General features: G+C 35.3%; 1 protein-coding gene across 1 annotated transcript in view; it reads left to right on the top strand.

Annotated features, from left to right (window-relative positions):
• The window catches only part of stx8 (syntaxin 8), a 66887-nt gene extending 55242 nt beyond the window's left edge, over positions 1–11645 (top strand). Inside the window, exon 7 of the mRNA XM_073852528.1 lies at positions 11512–11645. Coding sequence (XP_073708629.1) covers positions 11512–11645 — 134 coding nt within the window. The remainder of the gene's footprint in view (positions 1–11511) is intronic.
• Positions 11646–20333: the final 8688 nt, after the last annotated feature.

The following is a 20333-nucleotide window of genomic DNA, read 5'->3' as shown; positions in this document are numbered from 1 at the left end:
TATACAGGTGTATATTGATTTGGAGCAAGTAAAAGATGTATATACTTTTGGTAATTATAAAATGTCACAGCACGCTTCACCTTTTTGTGTTGTTTAAACATCACCTGTAAGATGAGAGCAGCTACAATTTGGATTTTTATTGTTGGAAACTCATGATAGTAGGAAACAGCTGAAATACTTTCTGCTTGCAAGTGAGGCACAAGGATCAGCCCATAGCGTGAGACATGTTCTGATAACAGAGACTAATTTATAGGAAACAGATTTGAATGTAGAGGAATCTCTCCAGTGAGTCACTGCTGGAAGACTCTGGTTTGGGAATAGAGCGGGAATTGCTTGGTGTAAGTTGAGAGAGACAGACGGAGTGGGAGAGAACTGGCAAAGAGGACAGGACAGGACACGGATTGTCAACATCCACCCTTCCTTTGCAGACCGCCTCTCGGAAGGATTTGCAGTGACTTTCTCAAACGATTGGCAGTTAGCGCCTGGAAAGGTGGCTCAGGTCCAAGAGCAAATCACTCCCCTCTATTATTCCCAGAATCGGAAGTGTCCCATTCCACATTACAAGCAGGTACGGAAATGGACCTGTTAACTGCTTTGGTTCATCCTTGTGAAAAGCATCTGGCAGCGAATGAAAGCTAATCATGACCGGTTGTTTAGAGAAAGACGGTTGCTCTTATGGCTCTGGAGGTGGGGAGACGCAAAGTGTTTGAGATGATGGCAGGATGGTGAGAAAGAAAATGCATACATGAGGTCATATGCGAGAACATCTGTGTCTGATTGGTGTCTTTTTCACGTGGGCTCACGTTTTTACAGCATCACGTGCCGTGTTGACATTAGGATATCCTTAACATTTTTTGCTGTTTGTCAGCCAAATTTCACACTTCTGTCCCTCATGAATGCCTAATAGTCATGAACGAACATATAAGTATTGTTTTAGGTCTTTATGTGAGATGAAGGCAGTTTAAGTCAACTGCTCTAGGGAGCTTCATTTAAAGGAATATTTCTTTTTTTTTTTTGCCTTTACTCTGATAGGAAATTGTAGAGCAGACAGGAAGCAAAGTGGGAGAGAGAGAGGGAGGTAAAATTGGGAAAGATTCACAAATCTGGATTCAAACTTGTGACGCCCGTAGCGCAATGGCGCATCTTGTTTTTACAACGTTGGGTAATGTATCACAGGCGTATCTCACGAATTCTTTCATAAACAAAGTGTATAGAGAGTAAATAGGGGATTCATTGTGCAGTGTAGAGAGCTTCGTTTGATTATAATGGAACTTTATGAGATCGCGATGAACTAAGATGAGTGACAGCTTTTAATGATTATTGAGGGAGTTTGTAAATGAGATACTGATTTAATACAACAGTTCAATAAACAAAAATTTAATATTAAGTGACTTACGTTGTCTGACAATAACACTATTGCCTGATTTTGCTCTATTTCGTAATCAAAAATAGTTTGAAACAAGTTGCAACTGAGCCGGTGCACATCTTCATTCAAACACAGCGGGTTTTGAACAAATCTAATGAGTCAATGATTCAATCATTCATAAAGAAAGTCACCTGCTTTATTCCTGAATGAATTAGCTGTTTGAACGAATCAAATGAATGAATGGTTCAGTAGCCCTAATTAAATAAATGACTTGCCACCACCTACTGGCAGTTTTATTTTCATTTTTTAAGTATCTTTTTAGTTATTTATATCATTTAATATTTCTATATTCAAAATGTAATATTTAAAACATTCTCAGCAATAATTAATGCATTTGATTGCACTCATGCCACCTCATTAAACATATGAAAACCTAACCTACAAGCAACTTTAAAACATGTGAAAACCTAACCTACAAGCCACTTTTGTGTTCTTCTGTGCCACCTCTGTAGTACAGATTGATTTTTGTTAATATTAATTTGATTTGATTGGTAACTTATTCTTATTCTACTCTATTATTGATTAGAAGGTGCTCCTGAAATTTTGTCTGTGCTTATACATTTTTTAAGTTAAAAAAAGTAAGCGTAGAGCCCTGTAATTTGTACAAAAATACATGAAACGGTGCTATTTTTTAACAAAGCCATTTGGTGCGGGTCTCCAAAATCAGGTAATTCAACCTTATTACTTTGAAACATAAATTTAGTTTTTATATTTTGTTATATAATGTTTTTGTAAATGATTCAGATGTGTATACAGTATTCAGTATGTGTATTCATGGCATAAAAAGTGTTACTTCATGGTTACACCACATGACTGAGTCATTGGATTTTCTTTTCTTGAAAATAGTATAAACATTTTTATCAAAACCCTATGAAACCAACATGCCTGTCTAAGAACTTGCATATTAAACTAGTTTTTTATACATTTTCTCTTGTCTTCAATGCCAACACTCTTATTTGTCATTGACCCACACTCATTTAAATTTCTTGCACACACTACATGAGTTTTTTGTGTTTGTGGATACACATTGTCTGTGGTCCACAATGTGGGTTTAGAGGTTTATTCAGTATAATAGCATTTTAAATAAACAGCCCTTGCTTGGAACAAGCTCCGCTTTGTTATGTGGCTGATAGTTGCAGCCCAAGCCAGAGAAGGCAGCTGTCATATATCTGTGCAAACACCGAGTTCGGAAATTGAGAATTATGTCACTGGAATGGCAAGCTCGTGTGAGGGGAACCGGCAGACAGGGAGGCAGGCAGGCCTGTTTTCCCATGAGTCCACTGCTGCCAGTAGAGAGTTACTGAATTGTTATGAGAGACTGAAGCTAAATCTTACCTTATGTTTGGGGCACTTGCTTCTGTCTGTTATGTCTGTTTTTCTTTGACACTCTTGAATACTTCATTATGTGTCTTTTCTCCTGCATTAATCTGCTGTGTATCCCCTCCAGATGATGCTTTCCATTATCGATGTGATTTCCGTGGCTTTGTCCACATTTGTGGTCTCTGGACCCCCTGGTGGACACGCTAATTTTCTCCTACCACACGCGCGGCCTCAAGTTAAGCCATATGTGACACAGTTTTTTGCTTCTGATGTCTTATGCCTGGAGCAACATGGGCATACAGCTTTGACGTTCTCAGCTCAAGTAAATAATGTCCTTTACGGAATGTTATGTGTTCAGTACAAATTGCGAACGGTTCATCCGAAAATCTATTTTACCATTACGTTGTTTCAAACTTGTATGACTTTTTTTGTGTATGTGAAACACAAGAAGGGACATTTTGAATGCTGTTTTTCGTGTTTTTTTTTTTTTTTTTTTTTTCGTGAAATTGCAATGCACAGAATTTAAGAAAGGAAATAAAAGTGCCATAAAGTGGGGGTACAGCCGAACAAATAAAATTTATGTCAGTCTTCACTGAAAATCTTGACATCCACCACAGCATTCCTTTGTGTTTATCAGAGTTCATCAGAGTAGGACCAGTGTTGATCATCAACAACATTTTTTCACAGATGAAAACAAGATGATAACGCAACAAAAATCTTGTTTTAAATGACAAAAACTATGACGAAATCTATTGAGGTTTTTGTCAACAAAAACAAGACAAAAAGGTTAGGGAGGGACGATGTGGGAATAGATTCATTCAGAACGAATCTGCTGTGAGGTTAGAAGGCTAGATGCGTACATTTGAACTGTATGATCTATCTGCCGGGACATAAGCTAGCATACATTTGCTGCACGTCTCATGAAACAAAATGTCAATATCTGGGAGTAAGAGAAGAGCAAACATACAGTATGGATTAATTTGACGACACAGAAAGTCAGTTCGGTCCTGTTTTATCAAGCAGACTCTCACACAGCACACAAGTACTCTTTTGCGTTGCAGGAATGGAGAAATACACACAAAATTATGTTGAATTGTCCATTTGACGAGTATTCGCGCAAACGCACTCTGTTACGTCTTAGGTGAACATAAACAGTTAGGAGAATATCGGAGATTGCACTGTACACTGCATCCGTGCATTCAGTTTTAAAGGGACAGCAGCCTAATTTAGATGCTATTGACTGTGGCATTGATATTGATATTGATTATCGGTGTCACAGCTATTAAATCTGTGTCTATCATGACAAAACCTTAATATCATACCTATACAATGAGTAATATTAGAAAATTGCTTAATAAATGCATTACACTGTAACTAAAGCCATTAGATTTTAGCCCACTAATCAACTGTAGGTTTAGTCAACTAAAATCCTGTTATTTAGTCTAAAACTGGACTAAAACTAAAGCAATTCAGATGAGTAAAATATGACTAAAACTAAATGCCATTTTAGTCAAAAGACTATGACTAAGACTAAATCAAAACTTGCTGTCAAAATTAACACTAAGTAGGACCTTCTCATTAGAAGCAGAGGTGTTCGTTTCCCTGTTACTTTTCTTTTAAATGATATTATAAAATGCTGTAAATTATTATTTTGAATCAGATTTTTTCATCTGTTTACTTTTTTGGCTATGCTGAAACACATCTTTTGTCTGTTTAACAAACTGTATACTACTGTTGTACTGTGTACTAGTAGTTCCAACCAGGGTGGGATGATAACCATCCTGCAAACCCGCTCAGAAGTCCAGATTGAAATTAAACGAGTAGTGATAAACACTTTGAAGTCCCGATCTTCAAATCATTTTGCGACACAATGGTTTCAAAAAGCTCTGTTGATACTGTGTTTATGGTGCGCGTTGTTAACAGATTAAACTAACATTAAGCTACTTAGGTTAAAAGTTTTTTAAAAGCACCCCTCCTCCCTCTGCTTTTTTTCCCAAATCGCAAATCGCACCCTGGTTCCAACTGTTAATAGAGCCTAACATGTATTGAACTTGGAGCATTATTTCAATAAAACTGAAGCATGTGTTTGTAACAGGGTGATATTGTGAAAAAGAAAAGTGAGAAACATTCACTTTTTGACCTCTGACTGCATCTGTCATTTTTGACCGTAATCAAAGCTCTGCTGCCAAACTGGCTTTCATCCTTCAGAAATGTGTTCAGATCTTTTCCTAGAGCTGCCAGATTAATACTCATGAACCTGTTCTTGGTCTGTAGCGCAGCCAGGAAACCTGCGCCTCCGTCCAACCGTGCCTCTGGCCAGACCACTGCGGTCAGCGTGTTCTCCCCAATGCTTGTGGAAATGCCTCAGATGTAGATATAATTAACTTTGTTATATTAAAAATACATTACAGTATAATCAGAAAATATATAATAAACAACATATAAAATACCTTTTAAATGAAATGATATAAAACATAATACATAAAAGCATATCTCCTTTCACTTTCTCTTATTCTTTGCATGGAATCTGTGACACTTCTATTGGTTGATCTTTTTGCTATGCAAATGTACAGGCCAGCGTAAACAGTCTTAAAAAGTGTTACACAGCGAAAGGTACAACTTCTACACATATCTACACTTCTTATTCACATGTGGTTAAATGGAAATGAATGGAACACCAAAGTCTGCTTTGGCCGCACATTCACCCATGGTAAAACGACCGTAATGCATTTCAAAATATGCCTTGATCTGCGGTTCTTAGTGGTATTGTGTTTCCATTGGTGTTTTTTGGCTTCATTATTGCTCTTGATTTATATCTTTTTGTACCTATCAGCTGACAAGACACATTATATATATATATTTAACCTTTGGTCCTTCCACTCTTTCCACCAATAACAGTAGTGCTGTGAGTGACGGCTGTTTTGGCTTCTGTATCAGAGTCTGAAATGTGTTGGAGATTCTTCTTCATCAGGCTTCATCAAAACAGCTTGTTGCACAGTGGAGCAAGGCTTATTTGAGTTGGCAGGCTGATGGCAGCAAGCAGAAGAAAAAACGTACAACTTCCCGTTTCTACTGAATTACATCCAGCTCACTGCTGCTAGGTATTGAAATTCTGTCAGTAAGCTGCTCGTTTTTACAGTCGTGGTTTCTGTTCAAGTGTGTGTTCTGCTCTACCTCAAAGTCCATATACAGGTCAGCCTGTTTGCTCCCTCTCCTTTTTTCTTGTTCTTTAACCGTTTTCTCATTAATATCTTTTTTCTTTCTGTGTGTTTCTCACTCTCTGCTTTATTTCTTTCACTCATTCGCTCTCTACTCTGGAAAGAGCCTTTCAGCAAGGTTAGTGTTTTTAGAGCAGGGCGGAGGGAAGCCACACAACTAGATCTGCACCAAAGCAAAACGACCAATTAACTTTCTATTTAATCATAAATTAGATTGCATTGGACATATTCTGTAATGAACCATGGTTAACTTTTTCTTCTTCTTGTCATTCTTTTAATTTTGTCAGATGCTGCATTTTTTTTTTTTTTTTTTTTTTTTTTTTTTTTTGCTCTGCTCATTTCAGCTTCTTATAGAAAATGAGAAGATTCCGTTCAGATGGTAGTCTCCTCAAGTGTGTGATACAAAGTTAATGTACCATTGCGCATAATTGATTTAGACTTAAAAATGGGTTTGGAAAGTCTCAAAGGATTCACAACACACTGCATCATGCACATTTATGTGTTTTTAAGAAAATTTTACATGTTGCTCCACTTGTGGGTATGAACCATGTTTAATGTAGGTGATGGCTATTAAACTGAATCAAATTAAATGGATAGTTCACACAAAACTGAAAATTCTGTCATTAATTACTCACCCTCATGTCATTCCATACCTCTAAGACCTTCGTTCATCTTCAGAACACAAATTAAGATTTTTATGAAATCCGAGAGTTTTCTGACCCTGCGTAGACAGCAACACAACTACCATGTTCAAGACCCAGAAAGGTAGTAAGGACACTGTTAAAATAGTCCATGTGACATCAGATGTTCAACCATAAATTTATGAAGCTACGAGAATACGCTTTGTGCACAAAAAAAAAAAAAAAAACTTTATTCAGTAATTTCTTATACTTCTGACAAGGAGCTGGTGTTCTAACGTAGAACCTGCATGCGTCATGATACTTTCCTGAACATGTGGTGAAGACTGACACATAAGAGAAGAAATTATTGAATGAAGTAGTTATTTTTGTTTTCTTTGCGCAAAATTACTCTTAAAGTGAATAATTCACCCAAAAATGAAAAATCTGTCATCAATTATTCACCCTCATGCCGCTCCAAATCCGTAAGATCTTCGTTCATCTTTGAAACAGCGTTAATTTTGACAGCAAATTTTGATTTAGTCTTATAGTCTTTTGACTACAATGCCATTTAGTTTTCCGTGATATTTTAGTCATCTGAACTTTAACTGCTTTAGTTTTAGTCGACTAAATATCATACGATTTTAGTCTAATAAATCTATAGGTTTATTTACAGTGTAATGCGTTTATTAAGAATTTCTCTAAAATGACCAAACTCATTGGATAGGTTTGATATGCATGCCTTTGTATTAAAATTAAATGAAACCACTTCTTATAAACAAGAACATGGTCTCCTTTTCAATGAAATGCCAATGGTTAGGCTAATTATGCATTCTTTATAACAACTTTTTTACCACATTCTTCATTCTTTAAAGCAGACATATTTATTTATATAAATACATTTAGATTGATCTTTATTAGGGCTGTTAAAGTGAGTCAAGAGCAGTGAGTGATTTTTTTGTATTTCTTTTGTTGCTTGATTAACATCAATGCCACAGACAACAGTAACTAAATTAGACTGCTGTCCCTTTAAAACCAAATGCACTGATGCAATTTACTGATATTCTCTCAACTTTTTACATTGACCTAAATGGCTGTGTTAGCTCAAATGTACTCATCTAACCTCCTAAACATGCAGCAGATTCGTTCTGAATGAATCTCTTCCCAAATTGTCCCTCTGTAACAAACATTTTTATTCACTGACGAAAACGTCAATAGATTTTGTCATAGTTTTTGTCATTCAAAACAAGTTTTTGTTTCATTACAGTCTCGTTTTTGTAGGTGAAAACCACTGATGTCACATGGGCTATTTTAACTATGTCCTTACTACCTTTATGGGCCTTGAACGTAGTAGTTCTGTTGCTGTCTATGCAGGGTCAGAAAGGCAAAAATATCTTAATTTGTGTTCCGACGCAGTGTTACGGATAGTCATCATAATTTTCATCAGCGGCATTTTTCTCACCTGCGAAAAGAAGACTGTATCGAAACAAAAACTTGTTTTGAATGACAAAAACTGACGAAAATCTATTGGCTTTTCCGTCAGTGAATAAAAACGTTTGTTACAGAGGGACGATTTGGCAAGAGATTCATTCAGAATGAATCTTCTGCATGGTTAGATGGGTACATTTGAACTATCACAGCCATTTAGGTCAACATAAACAGTTGAGAGAATATCAGTAAATTGCGTCAGTGCATTTGGTTTTAAAGAGACAGCAGTCTAATTTAGTTACTGTTGTCTGTGGCATTGAGGTTAATCAAGCAACAAAAGAAATACAAAAAAATCACTCACTGCTCTCGACTGAATCACTTTAGCAGCCCTAATAAAGATGAATCTAAATGTATTTATATAAATAAATGTGTCTGCTTGAAAGAATGAAGAATGTGGTAAACAAGTTGTTATAAAGAATGCATAATTAGCCTATATAACCATTGACATTTCATTGAAAAGAAGACCATCATTTAATTTTAATATAGATTTAGTCGACTAAAATCTTATGATATTTAGTTGACTAAAACTAAAACAATTTAGATGACTAAAATATGACTAAAACTAAATGGCATTGTAGACAAAAACACTGTTCCAAAGATGAATGAAGATCTTACGGATTTGAAACGGCATGAGGATGAGTAACTAATGACAGAATTTTCCTTTGTGGGTGAATGATCCCTTTAAGAGTAATTATTTGTCGATAAAATGTGCTAGTTCTCAGTAAAATAGCTTAAGCACATGCATTCAGTGTGGAGCAAAAAACCTTTCTGTGACCACATAAAAAGCTGTTTTTCTTTGACATTAAAACTTAATTCCGTTTGATTTATTGTGAATACAATAACCTCTGATCTGTGTGCTTATGGCTTTATTCACTGTGATGATAAAAGAAAAATGTGGCTATGGCTTTTCGTGCGCTTATAAAATGCAATATAATTGCCTTGACTTGAGTGAGAATGTCCAGAAATACAGTGATATAAACTGTGTTGTAAGTTGCCTTGGTGACAGAGGCTGATGGCTACAACATAATGTACTGGGAAATTTGCAATGGCACATTGCCCAGTGATGTTCAATCCCTATTGCCTTATATTTTATAGGATATATCTGACCTCATGAAAACGAATTTATGGTGAATTAGTTTCAGGACTCTGAAGGAGACACTGCAACACTGCAAATCATGATACAGATGGTTAGTTATTTAAGTACAGTAGCACAGGTCAAGTGATAGGTAGTCTTACAGTACAGGTTGATTACAGGTATTTTATTTTTAACTGAAGTTCCAGTTTTAGTGTGAATACAAGATCTAATTTGTTAAATGTCATATTTGTAATGCATTGTGCCCTGATCTTATTTCCATAACTTTCCTTGTCTCTTTCAACTTCTTTATGAATGCAATTCTAAAAAGTACTTGAGTGTGGAATTGTGGCATTCATTCATCAGAAGGAGTGAGACTGTGTGTATCTCTCTAGATCTGTTACATTTCCTCCCAGATAGAGAAAGTAGATTATAAACTTCCTTACTCCATCCTGCTCCTTCCAGGAAATCTGAAACGGTTTCAGTTTGATTATTTTAGTAATTTAATTTAAGTCCTAATTAGAAGTCCAAGCACCGAAGCTGCTGGAATCAGTTGTGTTTGTACTGATTTTCTTCTTTCTTTTTATTTATTTTTTTGCTCTAAAAGAGTTTGTCAGAGACCATAAATCGCCAAGACCCCAAATCAGTAGTACAGTGTATTACACTGCCGTTCAAAAGTTTGGGATCAGTAAGACTTGCAATGTTTTTTAAAGCAGTCTCTTACGCTCATCAAGACTGCATTTATTTGATCAAAAATACAGCGAAAAAAAGAATACTGCAATATAAATTACAATATAAAAAAAATGTTTTCTATTTTAATATACATTAAAATATACATTTTTCCTGTGATGCAAAGCTAAATTTTTATTAGCCATTACTTCGGTCTTCAGTGTCACATGATCCTTCAGAAATCATTCTAATATGCTGATTTATTATTAGAATTATCTATGTTGGCAACAGTTGTGCTACCAAATATTTTTTGGAACCTGTGACACTTTTTTCAGGATTCTTTGATGAATTAAAAGTTAAAAAAGAGCAGCGCTGATTTTAAAATATAAATATTTTCTAACAATATAAGTCTTTGCTATCACTTTTTTATAAATTTAACACATCATTGCTGAAAAAAAGTAATAATTTCTTTCAACAACAAAAAAAAACAGTAGTGTATATTGTTAAAAAAAGATTTCTATTTTAAATAAATGCTGTTCTTTTGAACTTTTTATTAATCAAAGAGTCCTGAAAAAAGCGTCACAGGTTCCAAAAAAATATAAAGAAACATTTTTCAGCACTGATAATAAATCAGTATATTAGAATGATTTCTGAAGGGTTAATGTGACACTGAATACTGGAGTAAAGATGCTTAAAAATTCAGCTTTGATATCGTAATAATATTTCACAATATTACACATAAACGCAGCCTTGATAAGCATTAGAAACTTATTTAAAATACATGAAAAATCTTACTGATCCCAAACTCTTGACCGGCAGTGTATATCCTTTGGACACTATAATAAGCAAATTGCTCTTTTGCAATAACTCTAATACCACTTGGACTAAATTAAAAATATTTTTTTCCTCTAAACCCTGATCCTGATTTAAACGGTTATATGGATCGTATGATATTTAAAAAAATATCTACCTAAAAAAATATATTTTTCAAACTCACCCCTTTCTTTGATTTCTAAGACATTGCATATGTATCACCTACAGATGGTAATCAAAAATATTATAAAAATCATTTTACAGCAACAAGCCAGTTTATTTTTTAATGCGACTGAAAAGCTTTAATGAAACTTGTTACACATAGACAAAAGATGCAGACATTTGATCAAGAAAGTTACATTTTGGTTCACATTTTCCTTGGTGGAAGTGGTATATTGAACTTGACAACATTCTAAAGATACTGAATTTCACCAATTTTATGGAACTAGGGGGCGCTGTAACTTAAGAAAACCTCAAAACTCTGCAACTGCGGTCAAAGAACTTGATCCACAACAATTGTATCCACATGATCTGTTCTTTCAAATTTTCCAATTGTGGTCCATTCAGCTTGGACACAAGTTGCTACAGCTTGTGGCTATATTTTAGTAGTAATTGCACAGATGTCGGCAAACAGACATACTAATACAGTCACTAAGGCCTCAGATGGTGTGCGGTTTAGCCACAGCTACCAGCGCACACAAACCACACATTTCTGGCCACTATAAATCCCCCCACACACCACAAAACGACGGCAGGAGAATACTTTCACATGTCGTGTGCTGGTCTCCTTCTCTCTCTCTAGGATCATGCACTAAGGCTATTTTTAATGTTTGTATTGTATTTGGAAGTACTGTAAATATGATTGATGATATTTGTTGTGTATTTCAGAGATCATTGATGACCTTGCACATCTTGTGGATAAGACGGATGGCCGCATCAAAAACGAGACGCAAAGAGTCAAGCTGTTGGACACCAAGTCTGCTTCCTGTGGTGAGTGTTCTGCCTCTGTAGAGCTGATGTAGCCCTGGTTTTATGTACTCGGCTTCAAGAGGCAGGCAACAATGAGCCTGTCCATCTTTCAGATTTATGGCCATCTCTTTCTCTTTGTCCCTTGTCTTCTCCCTACTGCGTCTAGTGTAATGTACAGAACTGAAAGGATTTAAGCCTGCTGCCTGTAAATGGCAAAGTCAGATCTGCACATTATGGTCGGTCTCAGTGCTTTGAGCTCTTACAGGCCCATCTGCATGTGATCTGTGTGTTTGTTATCGGAGCGGCAGTAAAGGTGAGATCAGGCTGAGACATTTAGAGAGGTCATTTACACAGATTTCTGGAAAGTTCTGCAAGACATTACAGTATTTTACATCTGTATACTTTTTCCTGTGGTCTCATTTTGTTAGTCTGTTGAGGTAAATCACCCAAAATTACAATTTATTTCATTATTTACTAACCCCATTTCAAAACTAGTTTTAAACGTGTTCTTCTGTGGAGTGCAAAAGGTGAGTTTTTTTGAAAAACATCATGAGTACTCCTTTCAAGACAATAAAAGAGGACTGGGACTGTCATGCTTCAAAAAAAAAAAAAAATCTCCTTAAAATTCTAATCAAAATGGTCCATACAGCTTGAATGCTATATCCTAATTTTCATTTTTGAAAATCTGCTTCACTCAGATGTATTTCAGAGTACATGAGAAAATATCTGTTGCTGCTTCTATTATATTGCGACTTTAAGAAGCTGACAGAAAATTATTTATTTACTAAATTCACAGAAAATTTTGACGTACTTAATTTTTGACACCCTAGGTACCCTTGATGGATGAATCATGAGAAAAACAGCAAATTCTAATTTGTGAACAAATTGTTGTTTTGAGACAGATCTGTTTTTACTGAAGTTGTTGAACTCATAAATAGCATGCATTTAGAAATGGGACTATGCAATATGAATAAAAAAAACATATCTAAGTATATAAACATATCATATAGTTATGCTATATAGTATGTACAAAAAAGCGGGTTCAGATCACATTACATTCTAATATAACTCTAATATTACACAATCAAAAACTAAACAAAATGCCTTTTAACCCCTTAAGTGTCACCCCCATTTTTGAACATAGATGTGAAAGTGCACTATCCAAACTTAAATTGTTATAATTCGTGGTCACTGTGGATGACAAGGTTGGACTCTTTTTTTTTTTAAGAAGACAATCTGCAGATTACTGCAGAAGTGGAATCATTTCAAAATATTAAAGTATCAAAAAGTTATAGAAGTTTAAATTTGCTGTTAAAAAAATGCACTGTACCATTTTTTTTTTTTATATAAATAAATATTTTACAAAATATTTGAATCCATGATTTAATTAAATTCATGTTGATATAAAGTAATTGCTATAAAATTAAAGCCTTATGTCTAAATAAGTTCCAAAGTTCCAAATTTGAAGTTGATATAACAAAAATTAGTTTCCTGTGAGTTATAGAGCGTTATACCACAGACACCATTGAATATTTTTTGTCACAAATGTCTGAATTGCTCTGTCAATATTACTTCTATCCCAAAATATCTTAAGAATCGTAAGACGTTTCCAATGATATGTGTTTTGTCAAGATTATAAAAAGTTCTGATTCTAAAAGGCCGTAATACCTTTTGTAATATGATGTTTTTAAGTTTTAAGCTTTCAAATGATATATAATATATGATGATTAGTAAACATGTGATAGAGTAAAAGACAAAAAAAAAACAGTCCAACTGTGACACAAGCAGAATTAAAATCAATAAGTAAAAAATAAGACTAAATACTAAATACAGACTAAATGCTACTGGTAAGAAGAAGAGACATGCACTTATCTGAGAATTGTAACTATATTACAATGTCCCTTTATCGTTAATGCTGTCATAAAATACACTTACTTGAAGGTTTAAAATACTACATATAACTCATATAATGTCCAGCAACACATATGTGTATTTTAGGCAGAATTAGTGCACTCATATTCTATTGCCTCATCCTATATTGTTTATAAAAATAAATTTTATATATTATACAAATTCGATATACCACCCAGCCCTACTCAGAATTGCTTTTCACGCTGCGCTTAACCCAAGGTTATCGTCATTGTAAACCCCACTTTTAGCCCCAGGTAAAGTTTCACATTTGTAACTTAGAAGCAGTGTTACAATGTTATGGTTAGCTGCGTAGCAACAGACACCCAGTCACATGCCTCATATTCACATGGTTTGGACAGTCACAGAAACACTGTGTGTTGTTCAAACAGTCAGTGTTTGAGGGGAAAAATGGTAAGAGGTGACAGAAAATGCGTCAATTGGAGTGACAAAGAGACAGTTTTATTCTTATATTTATAGACAAGAAATTCAGAAAATCCATTCAAGAAAACTTGATAGTACAGTCAGCAGTATATAGTATGAGGATGTGCAATGCTAGAGTCTTTATGTAAACAAGTTGTGTGCTGCATTTGTCGACCAATATGAAAATAAGAACGTTAAGACAGGGTTTAGAAATCGTCTTGCGTACAAACTGGATTATTTGTTAACTCTGAGTAAATTATAAGAAGTGTGAAGCAAGATAACCCAGGATTCTGTTTACCCTGGGTTTAGAATGACCCAGGGTTGACTTGTTCGAGTGTGAAAACCCCTGTTTTTACTCTTTGATCTCAAGCATTCACATGACTTCAGCAGACTTGTATAAACATAATATAGTCTTCCGGATAGTAGGAGTTATTATAAAGCATGTATTTCTTTTTGAAGCTTTAAAAAGGTCCAGTCTGCATTTATGTAAATGTAAGGAAAAGAACCAGTACCGTGTTTGGACGTGGGGCTGAGGAAATGATGGCAGAAATTTCATTTATGGGTGAACTATTGCTTTAATTGCGTTTTCTGTGATGTGATCAATGACTGCACCCTCTCAGATTTCTCAAGTTTTGTGCACGCCAACCATGTCTGGAGTGCTTAAATCATTTCACATGTGGTAAATGTTGAAGCATGTCTGCATACTCGAGCAGCAGACACAAAATATCTGTCTTCATTAAGCTCTTCATTAAAGGAATACTCCCCCCCCAAAAAATCCTTTGATTATTTACTCACCCTCATGTTTGTATTTCAGCAGAATATCTAAGCTGCTCTTTTCTTTGCCCTACAAGTGAACAGTGATCAGGGATTGCACTTGACAAATATGAATGGGTATAAAAATAGGATTGTATTTATAAAATATCCTTTGAATAACTCAAATTTTAGTCTCACACAAAACTGTCATATGGCTTCAAAGACTTTTTCTTCACATCAATCTTAATAACTACTATTAATTTTGGATCAAATCATTTATAAGTTAAATATAATTGTCCATGAAGGCTGGAAGTGAAAAACTTCTTATATTCAGGTGTGCAAAGTTATTAGGTATGTTTTCTTTTACAGATAAAATGAGCCAAAAAAGAGATTGAACTCAGACTGAAAAGTCAAAAATTATTAAATGCTCATGAGAAGCATGCAATTCTAATGCAGTACTAAGTTGTGGCATGACCATTGGACATCAAAATGCTCATTGGGTCTGCACAGTCAGAAAAAAACAGGTAGAGATGAAAAGACACTGCAAAAAAAATAAGAATTAAGGCGAAGAATTAGGTGTGAAACCATCAGGAACCATTTAGTCTCCAGTTCCACCATTTTCCAGAACCGCAACTGACCTGCAGAAGTGCAATGTGTCAGGTTTTGGGACTTCTAAAATGCTAAAAAATGACCCTTACTTAATAATAACATGCTGAAGTGTTGTGAAATACATAAAGGCTTCATAGACAGTTAAGTTGAGAGTTACTCTTGAAGGACCAGCATCACATCCTCTTGTACCACTCTTTCAAGAATTTATCTTGATGGATGAAAAAGTAACTCCCAAAATTTACTACTAGATTAATTTATTTTTTAGGATTTTTTTTTACCCAAGCAAAGTCTCTGAAAACCTGACACATTGCACTTCTAGAGACTCCCAAGTAGGTTGCAGTTGCAGAAAATGGCAGCGCTGGAGAATAAATGGTTCCTGATGGTTTCACACCTAATTCTTAACCTTAATTCTTAATTATTTTGCAGTTAACGTGTCTTTTCTTTTTTTTTTGACTGCGGTGACCAAATGAGCATTTCGCTGTCCAATGGTCATGCCTTAACTTCGCAAATTCTAGTATTGCATTAGTATGGGCATTTAATAATGTTTGACTTTCCAGTCTGAGTTACATTTCTTTTTTGGCTCGTTTTATCTGTAAAATAAAATGTACCTAATAATTATGCACACCTGAACTTTTTCACTTCCAACCTTCATGGACGATTACATATCACCTATAAATGATTAAATACAAAAGTAGTAGTAGTTATTAAGATTGGTGTGGTTTGGAATTGGTAAAATGTGCTTGGGGAAAAAATATGACCAGAATATCAACGTGCCTAACAATTATTTAAAAATAAAGGTGCTTCACGATGCCATAGAAGAACCTTTTTGTTTAAATAGTTCCATAAAGAACCTTTAACATCTAAAGAACCTTTCTGTTTCACAAAAGGTTCTTTGTGGCGAAAGAAGGTTCTTCAGATTATACAGATTAAAAATAAGAAAGAGATGATTCTTTAAAGAACTTTTAACTAAACGGTTCGCTGTGGAACCAAAAATGGTTCTTCTACGGCATCGCTGTGAAGAACCTTTTAAAGCACCTTTATTTTTAAGAGTGTACTTCATCCCCTGTTTTGTTCTATGGAAGAGAGTATGGCATAAGGGTTTGAAACAACATAATGGTGAGTAAATGGTGGGATATGCTCAATTTTGGGTGAACTAACCCTGTATTGTTGATGTCTTTAGGGGATGAGAGATGTTCAACAAATATGCTCTCAATACAAACCTTTGGTGGCAAACCTTTGATGTTTTGACAAATGTCGAACAAGGCATACTTTTCATTTTGTCATTGCTGTTGACGGGTAGACAGTAGAAGTTTTATATACAGGAATTTTCCCTATCTCAAATTGTAAGACGTTATTAAATTAGCTCTTTCCAGAAGATGTGGAATTGATCATGAATAATATTTATTATGGTCGTGAGCATGTAAAGGGTATGAATAATAAAACCATGTACATTTTTCTTTAGCAAGAGCCAGTATAGCATCACTTCTAATTGTTCTATAAAAATCCATCTTGAATTTTCCTGGGAAATAAATGCATTGCTTCGCTCTTTCCTGCTCCTCTAATGTCACACATAATTCCATTTGTTTGTCCAGAGGACTCTACAGACTCAAGTCTGTTTGCAGATCCCAGAGCCGGAGGCCAGAGTTGCCGAGTTTTGCATTGATTCTCTTTCTCGCTCCTTTATTTCTCTACCCCTCTTCTTCTCATCCCGCGTCTGCTTTTAACACCTAACCATATTCATGTATTCTGTGAGGGGGGGTGAAGGAGGGGTTGATGAATGGAAAAATTCCTCAGTGCCTTGTCGTCCGTACCCCACTTTTTTTTTTTTTTTGTCTTTTCTTTCAACTTGTGTTCCCTGACTCACTTCACTCCTCACGTCTCCCAACTTTGTTTGACACTTGTCTTTGTCTTGTGGAAAGAAAATGTTGAAAAATAACATGCCACAACACTTTTAAATCTCTCTAGCTGTCTGATCATAGTCTCCCGTGGGCACACAAGGTTTATACAGTATCTCCAGTATTTGGCTTATTTTCGGACTGTATGGGTGTTCACTTCATGCTGTATGTTCTAGAAGAGGATAATCGTTGTTCAGTTGTGTATCTGTAAGTGTCTACTAATTTCTTTTCTATTATCTATTTGAGATTCCTCTTGAAAGCCAGAGGAAGAACTACATGTGTCTATATTAAATGATATTAATCTATAAATGGTCAAAAATCTTTCTGACCCTAAACATTTGAATGGTAGTGTATAGATATAGACCATATGACTTCAGCTTAGAATACAACCAACATCTTTACATCAGAAGTGTTGACTTTAGTACTGCAATCCGATGCCAAAATAATAGCCAAATGTGTCGTCATATTGTAATGTATGAAGTCTGATGTTATTTCATTCGTGTAATTCGTTTTTAATTTGTTTACATTCTACAGCCAAATACTTTACAACTGTCCTTTTTGGAACGTTGAAAGAGGAAAAAAAGGACTATTAGGAACAACATTGACAGGCAAAAGAAAATGATCTGCTCGGAAATTGATTGCGTAAAAAAAAAAAAAAAAAGTTCAGGCCCATCATATGTTTTATTTTGAGTCTTCAGTGCCCCTGACTATGACAAGTTGAAGTTTAGATCCTCACAGGTCTCTCTTTCTCCCTTGGCTTTGATTTTAAATAAATAAAGGACACTTGGGAAGAATGTGTGTCCTTTGTTCTGCCCCCTGGGTGGCCACGCAGGTCTTCTGCCCTCTGTGCACACTAATCTATTTGTCTAGCAAATATTATTGTTGTCATTGGGGCAGCGTGATTGGGTTACAGAGCTTATTTGATTACTTATAGGACTGTGACAGTTTCGCAGAGGTGAAAAAGAGGAGCAAACAGACAAGGCTGGGTGTGAGGCTCGCTTTAAAGCATAGAAGTCTGACAGTGTGAATGATGGTTTGTTTTACAAAACGTTCTTCAGGCTGATTTAAATCTGAATGACATTTCACCATTTGGCGTTAAATACAAAAAAGATCATGTTCACTTAAAGAGTAAAACTTTTTCCCCTATCTTGTAAAATGTCTTTCTACGGGTTTACCAGCTCAGTGGAAATTGATGTTTGATATTTCACTTCTCTTGCCAATTCTCTTTTAAATAAATGTGGAATTGTCCAGTGGGATAGGGGTCTGTTCACTAAAAATCAGACATTGTTCCTAGTCACAGTCAAAATGATTTCCTAACTCACACCCTGCCCGCAGCAGGCTTTGGAAGGTCGGTTTTTCATAATACCAGCGTAAGTTAGTTCAGCACAGCTTCCTTTTGCCCTGTGCCTCAGTGCAGGCCAGCTGGCGCTGTGATCTCCAGTGGGAACACACAGCCACCGAGCCAAACTATGAGAGAAATGTAAACTAAAGTGCTGAATCGGGCTGCAAATACAGTACCAGCCAGTGTCCATGACGAACAGCGCATATGTCAAAAATTTTGTCTGATTAGCCCAGATAAGCATGTTTTGAAATGACGTGACAGATGATGGCGCGTCTGCTATGTTAGAGATTTTGCAAACAAAGGAAGCCCTGAAGCTAGACACGCTAGAGCCGAGCATAGTACAAAAATGTATATGGGTGATTTGAAAATAAAGGAACTTTTCTAGCATGATTTTAAAGGAGAAAAAATATTTGGTCCCACTTTATACTACTATGTACTTACATTTAAATGAATCATTTGATGCAATGCACTTATTGTGTATATACATGTTTTTACATCGTACTTGTATTTAAAAAAATACCTGCATGTAGGGCTGGGCGATATGGCAAAAATGTAATCTCGATAAAAAAAAAATTCCCATATTGAACATTAACGATATATATTTCGATATAAGCTGTTGATGTTGCCAGCTTTAAAATAGTATCCCAACAATGACTAAAGCCACAAAAATTAAAGGGTTCACTAAATTACATTTTAAAGTATAGTTTATTAACAAAAACAGATTGCAGATTTGGCCTTAAAACTTAAAACACCTTACTAAAATAAATTAAAAAATAAAAGTTGTGACAGAGTATGGTAAATGAGACTAAATGTACAAAATGTAAACATACAATGATTGTAAAAACAATTTGTAACACAATTATTTATTTATTATTATTAACACAATTGTTTATTTTCTCTATTATAGGTTGAGCTATTTAAATTAGAGGCAACCACTGCATTTTGAAACAATCTACACTATAAATAACAAAAAATTACGACACAGTTCTTTCTTAATCGTATTAAGTGCAGATAATTCAGTCATAATCAACGTAGGCTACTCTCTAAATATTCAAAGTGCAAATAGAGACTTATTTCAAGCATGATACAGAGCTATAGACATACACAACCTATCATAGCCTACATACTAATAACAGCATAGATATGTCATGTAGCCTAATTTGCACGCATTGGGGAGTCACTCTTTTAAAAAGGGGGATTAAAATTGCTTTTGAATGCGCGTGCGTTTTTTGCTTTCGGTTTCAGTTTTAACAATCGCGCCACTTTTCAGATAGCCAAACAAACCACTTATATAACGGAATTCGTGCTACCTTTTTTTCGACAATTTCAACATCTTTGGATAATAACTCGAGGTTAGTTTTACTTTCGTCCCTGTTTTTGTTTGTTTGTCTGTTTGTCGTCCTGGTGATAAGTTTGCTTCGCAAAGTGCGGTAGGAAATGAACTTTGTACTTTGACGTGCACGCTGCACGCTGATTGGCTGTTGTCGCATATTTCTGCTGTGTGATTGGCTCTTAGATTAATCCAGATCGAGCAAAAAATGTCTAGAGCTTATCATCGTTATTAACATAAATTTTATCGCGATTCGATATGATATCGTTTATCGGACCAGCCCTACCTGCATGTAATTATATTACATACATTTATAGTTATAATGTTGACCCATCCCTTACACCTTAACCCTTACAAATCTACCAATACCACCAAACCAGTCTCTAACCTGACCCGTATCCCACCTCAATAGCAGCAGAAGCATTTTGCAATACAATATGAACACAATAAATACATTGTACTTATTTTTTAATGAAGGCCA

The sequence above is a fragment of the Garra rufa genome, chromosome 12 (assembly GCF_049309525.1).
Source record: "Garra rufa chromosome 12, GarRuf1.0, whole genome shotgun sequence".
In the NCBI taxonomy this organism is placed as follows: Eukaryota; Metazoa; Chordata; class Actinopteri; order Cypriniformes; family Cyprinidae; genus Garra; species Garra rufa.
The sequence above is the reverse complement of the archived record's forward strand: the minus strand, read 5'-3'. Positions and strand labels throughout refer to the sequence as shown.